This window comes from Prionailurus bengalensis, chromosome A2 (assembly GCF_016509475.1).
Source record: "Prionailurus bengalensis isolate Pbe53 chromosome A2, Fcat_Pben_1.1_paternal_pri, whole genome shotgun sequence".
In the NCBI taxonomy this organism is placed as follows: Eukaryota; Metazoa; Chordata; class Mammalia; order Carnivora; family Felidae; genus Prionailurus; species Prionailurus bengalensis.
The window spans coordinates 34,861,681-34,880,400 of record NC_057348.1 but is presented as its reverse complement, the minus strand read 5'-3'; the positions used below and the strand labels follow the sequence as shown (position 1 = coordinate 34,880,400).

Here is an 18,720-nt window from a genome sequence, read left to right as displayed (position 1 = left end):
GGAAGAGGAGACGCAGAATCTGAAGCCGACTCCAGGCTCTGAGCTGTCAGCACAGAGCCTGATGCAGGGCTTGAACTCATAAACCATGAGATCATGACCTGAGCCGAAGTCGGACGCCCAATCGACTGAGCCACCCGGGCGCCCCTCCTTTTTTACATTCCTGATCTTTCTCTCTCTCTCTCCTCCACCCCTCTCACGTGGGCTATACTTCTCATCTCAACATTCACTACTTTCACGAAAGGCTGCTTTCAGACACCTGCCTTCACCCAGCTCTGGAAAGAGAAGGAATAAGCAAAAAGAGCCAGGTACTCACCCCGGACCTCTGGCACCTGCAACTCCATCCCCATTTAATGTGTAGGTCCCGAACGAACTAAGTGGGGTGTTCACTCTGCCTTCGTCCTGGCTGCTCCCTTTTACCTGAGTTCCTACTCTTTCCTTTTCTTTGCTGACTGTAACAGAAAAGAGGTTTCTCAGAAAGCCTCTTGAGTAGCAGCAGTCTGCATCGCTGGCTCTGCCTTCCCCTCACCTTAGCTCTGCAAGGCGGCTATAAACTGTGGATTGTAATCACCAGTTTACTTACTGGTCTGGCTCTCAAACTAGTCTCTGAATTCCTTGAGGACAGGGAACATACCTTATTCATGTCCACATCCTAAGCACGTAACTCTGTACCCGGTATAAGGATGATGGTCATGAAGCATCTATTGAAGTTAATTCATTCACTCTTGAAACCACCATTTATTTGATGATTATGCTACGTCATGGATTGTGCTAGCTGCTGATGGAAAAAACCCATGGCCCCGGTTGTAGAGGAGCACAAAGGTGACCCTCCTTTGCTAGGAGTGCAGTTGCAGGATGAGCGGTGAATAAACTACAGTAGAGAACAGTAGTCCATTTCTCAGTGAGTCAAACAAGGGCAGTTAATCATTCCTCCACTGTTGGAAAAGAGGGCATTTTCCTGGGGTCAGTACCAGTCCACATGGTTGGCTTACTTTTAGCTACAAGTTGTTAAATGAAGAGTATGTATTTTTAAAGTGTATCTATTTGTAATACCAGATGCTCACTAAACACTGTGAGATATTGACACGCCAATCCAGGGCTCACATTGACACTCCCTGCAGGGCATGCACCTCCTCAATAGCACTGAGACAGGAGGTCATGGGTATCTTTTCTTGCTCCCCACCTCCTGCCTATTTAGGTGAATTCACATAAGTTTGTTGTGTGCGATAAAACTACTCTGTAAAGATGAGTGAAACTGATCAATTCACCCTAACCTAATGAGGCAGGAGAAGTTCACCTAGAACTTTTTTACCTCTGAATTCCTCCTTAAAGAACGTATAGGTTGAAACGTGGCAGAGGTCTACAGGTGCCAACGTGTGCTTTACCAGAAAAGCCTAGTTTTCCTTACACAAACCTGAGTGAGCCTCAGCAGTTACTAAGTTTCTCTCTTGGACCCCGTGGAGTCATTATTGCTCTTGAGTGTTTTTTATTTCATTGTTTTGGCAAGTTCCTCTCCATCCCACAGCTATTTGGAAACTACTTCTGTACGAAGCCTCAGTGCTAACAGCACTTAATAGCTGTCATTAGAAAGCGGGCTTCTGCTTACCAGTCAGCCTGCTGTGAATGTTAATGGGAGATTTCTGTTTGGGGAGTGGCCCCAACCTCTAATTGGTTTGAAAAATACTGGTCATTTATTTTATTCATAAGACGTTACCTTTTGATTGGACTTCCGTAAGTTTGCGTTTCTATTATATTCTAATTCAGCATAGCTATAGTGTACTGAACGAGGCTTTCTTATTTCTTACACGCTATCTAGGTAGCCTGTCCATTTTCATCATGGCTTGTTGCAAATAAATGCATATGTAAGTATCCTTTGAGTACTTTGCAGGCATGTACTAAGTGGTTTACGTGTATTACCTCATTTAGGCCTTCCAACAACCTTACAGACAAGGTACTGTTAGTCCCATTTTTTAGAGCAGGAAACTGTGTTCGGGACAGGGTATATACCGCTTGCAAGATTCAAGTCCAGAGATTTGACATGCATGAAGAATCAGCAGGCAAGCTAGAGAGCTGACTTGGAGCCTCACCACTGCTACATGTGAGCTGTGTAACCTCGTGAATTCTCTGTGGAGCTTTATCAGCTACAGAGGGCTCACCCTCACTTTACTTACCGAATAGGGTTTGGGCAAGAATAAAAATTTTAAATGAGGGTTCATATAACGGGCACTTTCTAAAATAGTGAAGTGCTGAACAAATACCGGGCAGTCTTTCCCGATATGTTTTGTGTAGTAAATTTTGCATATTTAAATGACAGGATTTGAAAATGGCACGCATCACACATATATATGCTTTAGTGTACCCTAATTTAATTGTGATGACATTGTTGGAATTTTGATGCCTCCAGAGTGATGAATAGCCTTTTTCTCTGGGTGTTATCAATTAGTCTAGGTAATGAATTCTCTTCATTATCTTGTTCTTCATGTTAATTATACAGGATTTTCTTAAACCTATTTATCAAGTCAGGATAAGTCTTTTTTTTTTTTTTCTTTTTTTGCCCGCATGCCTTTGAATATGGAATGTGTACCCAACAGGTTAACATAATCAGCTTAAATTTACATTTCTGAAAAATTCCAGTTACTGGTTGGACTTTCCTCCGATTCTTACTTGTGGTATGAGCTTGTATCTCATTCTTCTGGGGCTCATTTTTTTTTTTAAATGAAAAAGGTTGTTATCTGAGATAATTAAACTATCTCTGGTTTTTGAGACTGTACCTTTAGCATATCAAAGAGGTATTAAGGAAGCATGGAAAAGCTTGAATCTTACCTGCTAGTACAAAACAACAAATAATTGGCTCTTAGTTTTGAAATATCCCATAAGGTACCATGACAGATAAAAATTTGAGTATAAATCATGGAGGGAAAAGAAGTAAGTGCATGAGATTTTAAATGACGCTACTCATCAAGAAACAGTTCTAGACAACAACATACGAAAACCAGAAGAGAGTATATAATAAATGTGTGGGGATTGATTTCATTTTGAGTTCAGAGAAGTGAGTGATGGAAGAATATGGGTTCATATGGTAATGGTATGTCTTGACCTTTACTAATTCAGTACTAAATTTTAACTTTCTTAACATTTTGTGGGCCTTCTGTCTTACAGTTTATAAATCTGTGTTAAAACAACAGCAGCAAGGAGCCTTAATGCTAATGTCAGCTAGCACTGTTTTGACGGGCACCTTCCTGTTTTTGATTCCAGGTGGAAGCCATCCTTGTCAATATTTTTGGTGGGATCGTCAACTGTGCCATTATTGCCAACGGCATCACCAAAGCCTGTCGGGAGCTGGAACTCAAGGTGCCCTTGGTGGTCCGGCTGGAAGGTGAGTTACAGTCGATTTCCACAGCGCCCGTACCCCTTCCCCAAGACTGGGTGACCAGCGTGTTTTGCACTCACAGTCTTCCTAGGACAGTGTGAAGAAACCCTGGATTAAATAAGGTGAAACAGATGCTGTACAGCAATGCTTCTCCGAGTCTCTAACAGGGTAGCAAGGACTGCAAGTCTCCAAGAATGGCATACGTTATGATTCTCCAGATTTTCCAAACTCATTCCAGTGGGGAGCCGTTTTATTTTGAATCCTTTCATGAGAGGAGTGCTTTGGGAAAAACACACTGAGAAAGGCTGCTCCCAGAATCATTCATCCTGGGAGAGCAATGCTTGTCGAGCCTTTTGGTCTCAGGACTCCTTTACTTGTTAAAATCGAGGACCCTAAAGAGCACAAGGTTTATTCTGGGTTATAACTGTTGGTATTAACTAATTAACTAATTAAATTATTGAATTAACTAATTTGGTAAGAGGTAAAACTAATTGGAACTTTTTAAACACTTCTTTTTAAACATTTTTTGTATTCTATTATTTTGTGTATAAATATATATGCTATATATTTTATAAAAAATATCTTTTAAAATTTTTAGTGAGACTATCAGGACTGTTTTACTTTTTGCAAATCCCTTTAGCATCTAGCTTACTATTGGCTCCTGCATAGTAACTGTTGCAACATGTTGTTTTGGTTGAAGTACCTGAAAAAATATGACTTCTTAGAGATATTTATTTGGAAAATGGGGGGGGGTTCCTAATAACCATTTCATATAATTGTGAATTTTCTTCATTGGTACGACACTAAAGTTAATAGGTAGTAGTTTCTTTTTAAAGATTAGTTTTAAGCGAAACTTGACACTATTCCAGTGGGCTTTTGATACTCTTATATTAAAATCCATTGATCTGTCTTGCACATTAGATGCATTTTATACATGTATATCCTGCACTGTTCGGTATGAAAAATATTAGATTATGTAGATCTTCCAAAGTTTGGCACATTTCAACATACACTATCAAAAAGTTCACATTTGTTCATATCACAGCATCCTCATTGGAAAGACGTCTAAATATTGGCATGTTGTCAAGAGTGGTAGATGCAACTTTTCCAGAAATCTAATTTTCACTTTAAAGCATAAATTTTATCATCAGCCACACAACGGTCAGTTGCTTTCCTCAAAGTGATAGCCTCACTTCACTCATAGTTGAGAAAATTTCCACCACATCATGAAGTCAGGATGACCATAGTGTGTCCATCATTCTTCCAAGAAAATAGAATATTCCTTGGAAAATCCGTTGGCTTCGCTTGCTACTCAGACAGCTGCACAAACGCATTGTTTCAGAAGAGCCACCAGAGTTCAGGATGCCCCAGACTTGCTCTCTGTGCGTTTGCCGTTTGGTCACAGAGTATTCAAGAGACCTGTGCTCAAGACTTGGTATTTAATAAAATTAATATTCTTGAAAAGGGCACCTGGGTGGCTCAGTTGGTTGAGCATGCAACTCTTGATTTCAGCTCAGGTCATGATCCCCGTGTCGTGGGATCAAGCCCCGTATCAGGCTCCAGGCTAAGCCTGGAACCTGCTTAAGAGTCCCTCTCTCCCACCCTCTGCCCCTCTACCCTGCTGGTGCTCTTCCTCTCCCTTTCCCTCTCTCTCTCTCTCTAAAAAAACATAAGTTAATATTCTTTTACTGTTCACCAAGGACACTCTTACCTGAAAGTGGCAACTTTTTATTACAAGTATGTGGTGGTGAAAACAGTGACTGTTAGTACAGCTTGGTGCCAGGGCTCTGATTCCGCGGTAATGTGCCGCTAGTTTCACCCTCCCTCATTTTGCTTCATCAGTGCAAATCCCAACAGAGTATCGTTGTTGTTGTTGTTGTTGTTGTTGTTGTTATGGAATAGTTTTACATCAGGAACTTCCCCAAGGTTCTGTGGACCACACTTTGAAAACCGCTGTGGGAGAGAAGCAAAAGAAGGACTTTAATGTGAGAACTACGCAGAAGGTCCAACCAGCTGATCAGCATATTCAGATTACAGTGATCCAGCTGCCCCCTGGGTAAATTTCTGCAGTACTATTCTTGAGACAGCTCATTTTCCTCAACTTTGGAGCTGGTGCCATAATTCCCTAGAGACCTCCTTCCCTTCAAGATAAAGTCCTGGGAGTTTTTGACCCTGTTCTGTATCCCTGTCCTTTGAGGTCAAGATTCCAGAAGAGCTGCAGCTTGGGTTTTGTTTGTTTGTTTGTTTGTTTTTTCTGTTTACTTCTTTCTGTTTCTTTTTTCTCTCGCTCTCTGCCACTCTCCTTTCACCCTGAGCCTCTCTGCCACACAAGTGTAGATCTGTACCATATGGACTTGAAAGAAGTATGATCCCCCCCCCCCAAAAAAAAATGGAAATAGCTGGAGTGCCAGTTGGCAGAGTTTAATATGGACATTAAAACATACAAGTGAGGGGCGCCTGGGTGGCACAGTCGGTTAAGCGTCCGACTTCAGCCAGGTCACGATCTCGAGGTCCGTGAGTTCGAGCCCCGCATCGGGCTCTGGGCTGATGGCTCAGAGCCTGGAGCCTGTTTCCCATTCTGTGTCTCCCTCTCTCTCTGCCCCTCCCCCGTTCATGCTCTGTCTCTCTCTGTCCGAAAAATAAATAAATGTTGAAAAAAAAATTTTTTTTAATAAAAATAAAAATAAAACCATACGAGTGAATTCCATCTTCTTAAAAATGTAAATGTGACATAATTGACCCCTATAAAAGTAATTTCAATAAAAGGAAAATTAGTGGCAAGGCTGCAGTGAAAAGAAAATTGACCAAGAAGTTAGTGGGTGCATCAGTGTCGGTATAATTCTGGTTAAAATGTTGATGTCACAGTGTTTTCAGGGTTTGAGTGACCACTGACCCTCGGGTTCTAAAAGTTAGCTCTCCTTGTGTTTTTAAAGGGGAGCAAGTCTCTACAAGCAGATTAGACTCATGTCTGTTCCTTGGAAATGACTAGAAATGAGTGTATACTAGGGCAGGCTCATTCTTTCTACTGATGCTCACCATGCCTGTGTGGTCAGCAGAGGTCCCTAATTATTAGTCACGAGTACATTCATAGAAATGAAGGTTACTCCACTTTACTGTTTACTTTACTTTTTTTCTGGAGGGGCCCTTCTTTTATTTTCACCCTGCACTATTGTTCCAGAAGTATTAAATGATTCCCATCCTTTAACATATCCTTATCGTGTGTATCTGATTAATACACATGCTAAAATATGAAAAGTACCACTTCCAGCATTTTCTCCCCAATAGTCTTTGTTGGCTGTATCAGACGTCTATCTGAGCTCCTAGGAAGAAGCTGGAAGTTTCTGTTTGTTAGACAATCAGATGTGCATCTTTTAAGTTACTGTACTTCCAAAATATATGCTTGTGTTTTTTTAATCGATTAATTAATAAATACTATGTGCAGATCATTGCACTTTAGACATTAGGATGTATAGAAGTGTTTAAAAAACTCTTGTCAGTTACTAGATAAGCAAAAATATAACAAAGAGAAAAAAGAAAAAATTAACAGTACAGATAATATATACAAAATGTTAACAGGTGTTTGCCCCAATAGACTCTGCTTCTATCTTAGTAGCAGTAGCTATTGGGGCATCCCAGAGAGCCATCAGCTTGGCCAGTGGAATCTTTGCAAATACTGATACCTTGCAGTGCCCACTGTATCATGGAGAATTGTATGTGATGATTCAAGGTGAACTCAAAAAGCATACTGTCCCCCAAATTTACGTAGGCTAAAAATATCCATGGTGACCTTCTTTGTGACTACTCTTCTTCACTGTGATGCCCCCTATCCCATAATAAGCATCGAGGGCCTTTTATCAAGAGAGAAAAGCAGGCAAGCTTTTGACATTTCTGGAGTCCTAGCTGGTGTTCTTTTCTTCCTCTTGTAGGAATTAGTCTCTCATGTGAAAAATGCCTCTCACGCTCAACATGGTTTGTACCAAGGACAGCGATATTTTACCATATGTGATTTCTTGAAAACCAGCAGCCCCACACCAAGAGCAAACCTGTCCCCAAATTGTGTTTGTCCTACATAATAAATAAGAGAAAGATGAAGAATTCTGCTTTAACCGAGCTCTCCTCACTATTCATAGATAACAAAATGCAGAATATTGGTGATGGTTTTACCCATAAAGTCCCCATAAAAAAGAACTATAAATAAAAACCAAGCCAGTTCTCTTTATGTGAAAGGAATGTAGACTTCTGTAAAATATGTGTCCGTTAAGCTGAGTGCCTGTGTATCTCAGCCCACTTTCTTTGGCATACTCCTTTCTTTAAGCTTACTCAACATTGACTACTATAATTATAGCACATTTAGAGATGTGAGTCAGCAGAGAAATATCATAAAAGCAGACTTTCCAAGTTGAGCATAAGTTGAAATAAGTAAGATTTGAATCCCTGGAAAGGAAGGGGGAGGGAATTTGGTAAAGGATCAGGAGCAACTCATCAGATCTGTTCCATACTTGGCAGCTGCTACTGGGACCATAATAGTGGTAAAACCTGCAGCCTAAGACCTGGATAGATCAGGAGGCTGTCCTGGAGAGAGGAATGGCTTTGCAACAATATGTCATGGCTAAAAAAACCAAGTGGGGTGGGGCGCCGGGGTGTCTCCGTTGATCAAGTGTCCGACTTCCACTCATGTCACGATCTCACAGTTCATGAGTTTGAGCCCCACGTCAGGCTCTGTGCTGACAACTCAGAGCCTGGAGCCTCCTTCAGATTCTGTGTATCCCTCTTTCTCTGCCCCTTCCCCGCTCATGCTCGCGCACTCTCTCTCTCTCTCTTAAAAATAAATAAACATTAAAAAAAAAGTGGGAAAATCATGTCAATAGCTAGAGTCTACAACATTAGGTAGTATTTAAAACCCAAGTAGGATTGTCACATAGAGGTAAAAGTGGAGTAGACAACGGCAGAGATAGAAGTGGAACTGAGGGGGTGCCTGGGTGACTTAGTTGGTTAGGTGTCTGACTCTTGATCTCAGCTTAGGTCTTGATCTCAGGGGCATAAATTCAAGCCCCACTCTGGGTTCTATGCTGGGCATGGAGCCTACTTGAAAGAAAGAAAGAAAAAGAAAAAAAGAAAGAAAGAGAGAGAGAGAGAAAGAAAAAGGAAGGAAGGAGGGAAGGAGGAAGGAAGGAAGGAAGGAAGGAAGGAAGGAAGGAAGGAAGGAAGGAAAAGTGAAATGAGCGGGGATAAAAAGGAAACTTGGGTTTTAAATAGTGACTGAGAATGAATGGTGGCATGGTTGACCGACCTGGGAAAGTCCGAAGTGGGAACCAGTAAGAACGGAGGCAGATGTGGCACAGAGGTATTGTCATACTTGGTTGAGATGACCCTGTACAGTGTCAGATGGAGCACGTTTGGAGGTAGACATGGAGGAATACGGGGAATGACCCAAGGAGAAATGTCATAGAAAAATGGGCAAGTCAACCCATTTTGAAGTCCTCCAGTAAACCACGCTCAGATCTGGCTGGATGAGAAATTGGTCTCCTGCAAGGGCATCTGGGTGACTCAGTTAAGAGTCTGACTTCAGCTCAGGTCATGATCTCACACTTAGTGAGTCTGAGCCCTGCATCAGTCTCTCCTGACAGCTCAGAGCCTAGAGCCTGCTTTGGATTCTGTGTCCATTTCTCTCTGCCCCTTTCCTGCTCGTGCGCTCTCTCTCGCTCTCTCTCAAAAATGAAAAACATTGGAGGATCCTGGGAAGATGGCGGCGTAGGAGGACGCTGGGCTCACCGCGCGTCCTGCTGATCACTTAGATTCCACCTACACCTGCCTAAATAACCTAGAAAACCGCCAGAAGACTAGCAGAACGGAGTCTCCGGAGCCAAGCTCAGATGAGAGGCCCACAGAAGAGGGTAGGAAGGGCGGTGAGGCGGTGCGCGTTACAGGGACTGGCGGGAGGGAGCCGGGGTGGAGGGGCCGCCCGCCGGCCAAGCAGAGCCCCCGAGTCTGGCTTGTGAAAGCAGAGGGGCTGGACGGAGTGTGTTCCCACAGCAAGCGGGACTTGACATCTGGAAGGTTATAAGCTAACAGCTCTGCTCGGAGAGTGGGAGGACAACGGGAGGGAGAGTTGTTGAGCCCCGGACGACAGAGCTCAGCTTGGCGGGGAACAAAGGCGCTCGGCAGCGCCATCTCCCTCGCCCATCCCCCAGCCAAAATCCCAAAGGGAACTGGTTCCTGCCAGGGAACTTGCTTGCACCGCGCAAACACCCAACGCTGTGCTTGTGCGGATCCATCCCTCTGGCGGGTCTGACTCCCTCCTGGTGCCGCAGGACCCCTCCCGAAGCGGATCTCCGAAGGAAAAGTAAGCTGAGCCTGCCCTTCCCGCCCCTGTGCACCTTGCCGATCTACCCCGGCTAATATGCCAGACCCGCAGCACCACAAGCCTGGCAGTGTGCAAGTAGCCCAGACGGGCCATGCCACCCAACAGTGAATCCCGCCCCTAGGAGAGGGGAAGAGAAGGCACACACCAGTCTGACTGTGGCCCCGGTGTGCTGGGGGCAGACATCAGGTCTGACTGCGGCCCCGCCCACCAAAGCGAGTTATTCAAGACAGCACAGGGGAAGTGCCCCACAGTCCCGCACCACTCCAGGGACTAGCCAAAATGACGAAACGGAAGAATTCCCCTCAGAAAAACGTCCAGGAAATAACAACAGCTAACGAACTGATCAAAAATGATTTAAACAATATAACAGAAAGTGAATTTAGAATAATAGTCATAAAATGAATCGCTGGGCTTGAAAACAGTATAAAGGACAGCAGAGAATCTCTTGCTACAGAGATCAAGGGACTAAGGAACAGCCAGGAGGAGCTAAAAAATACTATCAACGAGTTACAAAATAAAATGGAGACAACTACATCTCAGATTGAAGAGGCAGAGGAGAGAATAGGTGAACTAGAAGATAAAATTATGGAAAAAGAAGAAGCTGAGAAAAAGAGAGCTAAAAGAATCCAGGAGTAGAAGGGGAAAATTAGAGAACTAAGTGATGCACTAAAGAGAAATAACATATGCATAATTGGTATTCCAGAGGAGGAAGAGAGAGGGAAAGGTGCTGAAGGTGTACTTGAAGAAATAATAGCTGAGAACTTCCTGGATCTGGGGAAGGAAAAAGGCACTGAAATCCAAGAGGCACAGAGAACTCCCTTCAGATGTTAACTTGAATCGATCTTCTGCATGACATATCATAGTGAAACTGGCAAAATACAAGGATAAAGAGAAAATTCTGAAAGCAGCTAGAGATAAACGTGCTCTAACATATAAAGGAGACCTATAAGACTCGTGACCGATCTCTCTACTGAAACTTGGCAGGCCAGAAAGGAATGGCAGGAGATCTTCAATGTGATGAACAGAAAAAATATGCAGCCGAGAATCCTTTATCCAGCAAGTCTGTCATTTAGAATAGAAGGAGAGATAAAGGTCTTCCCAAACAAAAACTGAAGGAATTTGTCACCACTAAACCAGCCCTACAAGAGATCCTAAGGGGGGATCCTGTGAGACAAAGTACCAGAGACATCACTACAAGCATGAAACCTGCGGACATCACAATGACTCTAAACCCGTATCTTTCTATAATAACACTGAATGTAAATGGACTAAATGCGCCAACCAAAAGACATAAGGTATCAGAATGGATAAAAAAAACAAGACCCATCTATTTTCTGTCTACAAGAGACTGATTTTAGACCTGAGGACACCTTCAGATTGAGAGTGAGGGGATGGAGAACTATTTATCATGCCACTGGAAGTCAAAAGAAAGCTGGAGTAGCCATACTTATATCAGACAAACTAGACTTTAAATTAAAGGCTGTAACAAGAGATGAAGAAGGGCATTATATAATAATCACAGGGTCTATCCATCAGGAAGAGCTAACAATTATAAATGTCTATGCGCCAGATACAGGAGCCCCCAAATATATAAAACAATTACTCACAAACATAAGCAACCTTACTGAGAAGAATGTGGTAATTGCAGGGGACTTTAACACTCCACTTACAGAAATGGATAGATCATCTAGACACACGGTCAATAAAGAAACAAGGGTCCTGAATGATACATTGGATCAGATGGACTTGACAGATATATTTAGAACTCTGCATCCCAAAGCAACAGAATATACTTTCTTCTCGAGTGCACATGGAACATTCTCCAAGATAGATCACCTACTGAGTCACAAAACAGCCCTTCATAAGTATACAAGAATTGAAATCATACCATGCATACTTTCAGACCACAATGCTATGAAGCTTGAAATCAACCACAGGAAAAAGTCTGGAAAACCTCCAAAAGCATGGAGGCTAAAGAACACCCTACTAAAGAATGAATGGGTCAACCAGGCAATTAGAGAAGAAATTTAAAAATATATGGAAACAAATGAAAATGAAAATACAACAATCCAAACACTTTGGGATGCAGCGAAGGCAGTCCTGAGAGGAAAATACATTGCAATCCAGACCTATCTCAAGAAACAAGAAAAATCCCAAATACAAAATCTAACAGCACACCTAAAGGAAATAGAAGCAGAACAGCAAAGCAGCCTAAATCCAGCAGAAGAAGAGAAATAATAAAGATCAGAGCAGAAATAAACAATGTAGAATCTAAAAAAACCGTAGAGCAGATCAACGAAACCAAGAGTTGGTTTTTTGAAAAAATAAACAAAATTGATAAACCTCTAGCCAGGCTTCTCAAAAAGAAAAGGGAGATGACCCAAATAGGTAAAATCATGAATGAAAATGGAATTATTACAACCAATCCCTCAGAGATACAAGCAATTATCAGGGAATACTATGAAAAATTATATGCCAACAAACTGGACAACCTGGAAGAAATGGACAAATTCCTAAACACCCATACGCTTCCAAAACTCAATCAGGAGGAAATAGAAAGCTTGAATAGACCCATAACCAGCGAAGAAATTGAATCAGTCATCAAAAATCTCCCAACAAATAAGAGTCCAGGACCAGATGGCTTCCCAGGGGAGTTCTACCACACGTTTAAAGCAGAAATAATACCTATCCTTCTCAAGCTATTCCAAGAAATAGAAAGGGAAGGAAAACTTCCAGACTCATTCTATGAAGCCAGTATTACTTTGATTCCTAAGCCAGAGAGAGATCCAGTAAAAAAAGAGAACTACAGGCCAATATCCCTGATGAATATGGATGCAAAAATTCTCAATAAGATACTAGCAAATCGAATTCAACAGCATATAAAAAGAACTATTCACCATGATCAAGTGGGATTCTATCCTGGGATGCAGGGCTGGTTCAACATTCATAAATCAATCAATGTGATACATCACATTAATAAAAGAAAAGATAAGAACCATATGATCCTGTCAATCGATGCAGAAAAGGCCTTTGACAAAATTCAGCAACTTTCTTAATAAAAACCCTCGAGAAAGTCGGGATAGAAGAAACATACTTCAACATCATAAAAGCCATTTATGAATAGCCCACAGCTAACATCATCCTCAATGGGAGAAAACTGAGAGCTTTTTCCCTGAGATCAGGAACATGACAGGGATGTCCACTCTCACCGCTGTTGTTTAACATAGTGTTGGAAGTTCTAGCATCAGCAATCAGACAACAAAAGGAAATCAAAGGCATCAAAATTGGTAAAGATGAAGTCAAGCTTTCACTTGTTGCAGATGACATGATACTATACATGGAAAATCCGATAGACTCCACCAGAAGTCTGCTAGAACTGATACATGAATTTAGCAAAGTTGCAGGATACAAAATCAATGTACAGAAATCAGTTGCATTCTTATACACTAATAATGAAGCAACAGAAAGACAAATAAAGAAACTGATCCCATTCACAATTGCACCAAGAAGCATAAAACACCTAGGAATAAATCTAACCAAAGATGTAAAAGATCTGTATGCTGACAACTATAGAAAGCTTATGAAGGAAACTGAAGAAGATATAAAGAAATGGAAAAACATTCCCTGCTCATGGATTGGAAGAATAAATATTGTCAAAATGTCAATACTACCCAAAGCTATCTACACATTCAATGCAATCCCAATCAAAATTGCACCAGCATTCTTCTCAAAACTAGAACAAGCAATCCTAAAATTCATATGGAACCACAAAAGGCCCCGAATAGCCAAAGTAATTTTGAAGAAGAAGACCAAAGCAGGAGGCATCACAATCACAGCATTTAGCCTCTACTACAAAGCTGTAATCATCAAGACAGCATGGTATTGGCACAAAAACAGACACATAGACCAATGGAATAGAATAGAAACCCCAGAACTAGACCCACAAACGTATGGCCAACGAATCTTTGACAAAGCAGGAAAGAACATCCAATGGAAAAAAGACAGTCTCTTTAACAAATGGTGCTGGGAGAACTGGACAGCAACATGCAGAAGATTGAAGCTAGACCACGTTCTCACACCATTCACAAAAATAAACTCAAAATGGATAAAGGACCTGAATGTGAGACAGGAAACCATCAAAACCCTAGAGGAGAAAGCAGGAAAAGACCTCTCTGACCTCAGCCGTAGCAATCTCTTACTCGACACATCCCCAAAGGCAAGGGAATTAAAAGCAAAAATTAACTACTGGGACCTTATGAAGATAAAAAGTTCTGCACAGCAAAGGAAACAACCAACAAAACTAAAAGGCAACCAATGGAATGGGAAAAGATATTTGCAAATGACATATCGGACAAAGGGCTAGTATCCAAAATCTATAAAGAGCTCACCAAACCCCACACCCGAAAAACAAATAACCCAGTGAAGAAATGGGCAGAAAACATGAATAGACACTTCTCTAAAGAAGACATCCGGATGGCCAACAGGCACATGAAAACATGCTCAACGTCGCTCCTCATCAGGGAAATATAAATCAAAACCACACTCAGATATCACCTCACACCAGTCAGAGTGGCCAAAATGAACAAATCAGGAGACTATAGATGCTGGTGAGGATGTGGAGAAACGGGAACCCTCTTGCACTGTTGGTGGGAATGCAAACTGGTGCAGCCACTCTAGAAAACAGTGTGGACGTTCCTCAGAAAATTAAAAATAGACCTACCCTATGACCCAGCAATAGCACTGCTAGGAATTTACCCAAGGGATACAGGAGTGCTGATGCATAGGGGCACTTGTACCCCAATGTTCATAGCAGCACTCTCAACAATAGCCAAATTATGGAAAGAGCCTAAATGTCCATCAACTGATGAATGGATAAAAAAAATTGTGGTTTAGGGGCGCCTGGGTGGCGCAGTCGGTTAAGCGTCCGACTTCAGCCAGGTCACGATCTCGCGGTCCGTGAGTTTGAGCCCCGCGTCAGGCTCTGGGCTGATGGCTCAGAGCCTGGAGCCTGTTTCCGATTCTGTGTCTCCCTCTCTCTCTGCCCCTCCCCCGTTCATGCTCTGCCTCTCTCTGTCCCAAAAATAAAAATTAAAAAAAAAAAAATTGTGGTTTATATACACAATGGAGTACTATGTGGCAATGAGAAAGAAGGAAGTATGGCCCTTTGTAGCACCGTGGATGGAACTGGAGAGTGTTATGCTAAGTGAAATAAGCCATACAGAGAAAGACAGATACCACATGGTTTCACTCTTATGTGGATCCTGAGAAACTTAACAGAAACCCATGGGGGCGGGGAAGGAAAAAAAAAAAAAAGGTTATAGTGGAAGAGAGCCAAAGCATAAGAGACTCTTAAAAACTGAGAACAAACTGAGGGATGATGGGGGGTGGGAGCAAGGGGAGGGTGGTGATGGGTATTGAGGAGGGCACCTTTTGGGATGAGCACTGGGTGTTGTATGGAAACCAATTGGACAATAAACTTCATATATTGAAAAATACATAAATAAATAAACAAGAAAGAAAGAAAGAAAAAGAAAGAAAGGAAGAAAGAAAGAAAGAAAGAAAGAAATTGGTCTCCTACAGTACAGCCAAGTTAAAAGGAAAAACCAACTCTCCTATTACAGAAAGTCTGGTTCTCAGTGCTTCCAAGAGGAAACAGTGGCTAACTCTGGGACCTTTTGAGGAATTTCTCTTATACTTAATATAAATTTTCCATTAACTTTCTCTAGGTTGGAACCCAAAATCTGTTCCTCCCACAAATCTCTGTGCGTTTGGTTATATTTTACCCAACCTTACACTATGATACGGATTCTTCTTTTTTTCTTAATTAAGCAGCTCTTCATCTGTCCTGACAGAGCAAGCAAGGTAAAGTGGTACGAAGAGGCAGGAACATTGTGGAGAATTTTAGTGGTAGTTGCTATTTAACTTGATAACACACTATACTTTTATTTTAACTGATGAATTTTTTAATTGTATTTATTCTTGTTAATACTCAGATTGGTTCACATTTCCCGAATGCACACCATCATCTAGCTGGTAAAAGGGAGATGGGAAAAGATGTCTGTCCTCCCAGCATCTGTGATAAAGCTTAGCGACCCATAAAAAACTAAGTGTGGTAGAAAAATTTTACTGGAGTCTGAATTGCAATAATAAATAATTATTATTGCTAACATTTGTTAACTTGCTAAGTTTCGGATACTCTGACATATAGCTATATAGTCTAAATAAATGTCAGATTTTTAATGACCAAGAAAACAGGCGTTTCAAAAGCCGATGACAGATTTTATTATAAGTGTCTACTTCTTGTAAATAAAGAAGGTAGTCTCCCTTAGTTGTTATGTAGCCATTTGGAAGATCCAAGATCCTTGCCATAATTCTCACTGATTTATGACCCACGTTTTCAAGACTCTATTGCCACACACAATGTAATAGAAATATCTTGATGAGGAAAGTTTTAATCAAATCAGGCTTGATTTAGTGGGATTTTGTGGACAAATCTTTGTTCTCAGCTGTGTAATAAGTACAAGTTGTTTTACCAGTGGATAAGGAAAAGATTACTCTCCTCTTTGAAAATGGTAACTTCATAATTACATATATTTACTTGCCTTATTGCAACAGAACTCACCAGCTGAGACACAGGATTATTTTTATTTAAAAGACTCCTTGGTAAATCAGACAATCACATTTTGGTGGGGGAATTTAGTTTTTTTACACAGTTGTTTCTGGCATAAATAAAGGACAAATAACCTGACGTTTATTTTTTTTGTCTCTGAAATATATATAAATATACTTGGCACAAAAGTTAACTAGATGGTTAATTTAGCCCATACCATAATACTATTGAGAAAAATGTACAGACATTTATTAACAACATTGTATATCCAATGTGCAAAGATGTTTTAGCCAAAGCTTTGGGTTTTGTACAGGTAGTTTTACTATTCTAGATCAGGGCTTTCTAGTATCTTTATAGAGAATTTTTTTTTAATTTCATTTTTTTTGGTATTGTCCCATTTAAATCTGCAGCAAACTTCTATACCTCAGATAAGCTGAAGAGGAATATGCTTTTCTCTCAGGTGCTCATTGTGATTCCACGTTAGGCTATAAATGATAATGAGCCTAGATAATTGATAGATTGGATCCTGTTTCTTAGTCAAATCGTTCAGTTTGATTTTTCCGTACAATACAGAAAGGTTTGTTTCAGCAACATAAACATTCTGCTTCTCTTTTGACAAATATCTTTCAAAACAAGAGTCCCTTGTGGTTCCCTTGCTTGTTCTTATCAATCTCTGTAATGTTCCCTAGACTCCCTTTATAGCTGTTGAGAACATAAATGTCTCCAAGTCCACAACTTCGTATCCCGTTTTCTTTTACTTTCTTGACCAAGGCTCTGGCAGCTCTTCTCTGTGGACACTGCCTTATTCTTGCTCTCTGAAATACTGACACATTGGAGCCACAGCCAGGGCAGTGCACCCGTAGTATCCTTCTTAGCACAGACACCGTAAAATTGCCATGTGATGCTATAGTCTGCTCAAGGGGCAAAGAAGCCTCGAGTATGAAAGCGTTCAGGGGCAGCCATACAGCTTTCAGCTGTGTCCACACACTTGGCAGCCGTCCATTCTGCCAGTCTTCCGTTATGCTAAGATGTGAGACCAAGAGAGGAGGCCAGTAATTATTCCTTTGACTCCCATCATAAAAGGCAGCGTTGGCAGACTGACTGTGGCCGACTAGCTGGGAAGACTTTTCATTCAGGCTATTTGAGCCCTAGGTTTGCTGCTGACCCCCAGAGTCATCAGAGAATAAGGGAGCCCTGGTCGAGGGACTGCATGATCCTGGGCGGAGGGAACGTGGATGCCCAGCAGGGCCAAGGGGCTGATGCTGTGCCCGTTAACATCCCCCGACCTCTTAGCACATTTCCCAGCATGTGCTCTCTACTGAGTTTTCTTCTTCTATCCTGTTCTCACTCTCTGTTCCCTTGCAAGGCCAGGTGGACCTGTTCGCCACCTCCACCCCCAGCCTCTCCAAGCACACCTTCCCTCCACTTCTCAGTTTGTTCTGTGGTCTTTGGAGATGTGGCTCCAGGAGGAGGGGTCAGATGTTCTCTGTGAGTGCTCGTCTCGTTTCCTTTTTGGGTTCCGTTGTCCTTGTTCTTCCTGTCCCCATTCTCCTGGTCCCTGTTTTCTGCACACCTTTCTCCTCACCTTGCTTTCTGCCTCACTAGTGCCCATTCACCCCTCCTCGTCCCCTCCCTTCCTTCACTGTCCGTGGATGTACCCTTCCTAGGACTGAGTTCACTTGCTGTCAGTGTCTGTCACCTCTCCCCGCTTCGGTCACCAGCACCATCTTCCTGAGTATCCTCCCTAGTATTGATTCATCATCACCAGGTTAAACCAGAGGACATGTTGGAGACCATCCTGCTCTGTCATCAAGGCTTAAAATCCTCTCATTGTCTAAATCGATAAACATTTCTGAATGCTTCAACCTTGCCACACTTAAACATTACACCAAGTCTCACAGGATATAACCTAAAGTATTAGGGTAGCTAAAGCCTTTTTAGAGCAAATATTTTAAGTTTCCAGACATAGATTAATCAACTATACTTGGTCTTTTGAATTTTCATCTTACCCCTGGATGGTTCATGTGAGTAACTGAAATTTTTACCATGTTGGACATCTGCACAAGAGAAAGCCACTCATTGACCCTGAGGACAGTAGGCATCCAACCCGTCCATGTTGCTGGGTCTTTGAGGTGATCCTTCCTCCTCTGGGGACCCTGGTGAGAAATACAGTGACGCAGTAAGAGACCAAAATATCACCTTCGTTACTGGTGAAGAAGGTGAAGGATGAACCGTATTGTGTGCCGACAGTGAGCATTCTTACTCTGAGTCACAGACGCGCCCAGTTACAGGCACCACAGACCCTGAGGGGCAGTGTGGGCTCCCTGAGAGAGCACAGTCCAAAGGACAGGCAAAGGAAGGGGCTGGGCTACACATACC

The 18,720-nt window shown here is 42.0% G+C and overlaps 1 protein-coding gene across 2 annotated transcripts in view; it reads left to right on the top strand.

The window, feature by feature from the left end:
• SUCLG2 (succinate-CoA ligase GDP-forming subunit beta) overlaps nucleotides 1–18,720 on the top strand; it is a 332,149-nt gene that overhangs the window by 246,652 nt on the left and 66,777 nt on the right. For both annotated transcript variants that reach the window (XM_043587897.1, XM_043587896.1), the window contains exon 10: nucleotides 3,253–3,373. In XM_043587897.1, coding sequence (XP_043443832.1) covers nucleotides 3,253–3,373 — 121 coding nt within the window. The remainder of the gene's footprint in view (nucleotides 1–3,252; nucleotides 3,374–18,720) is intronic.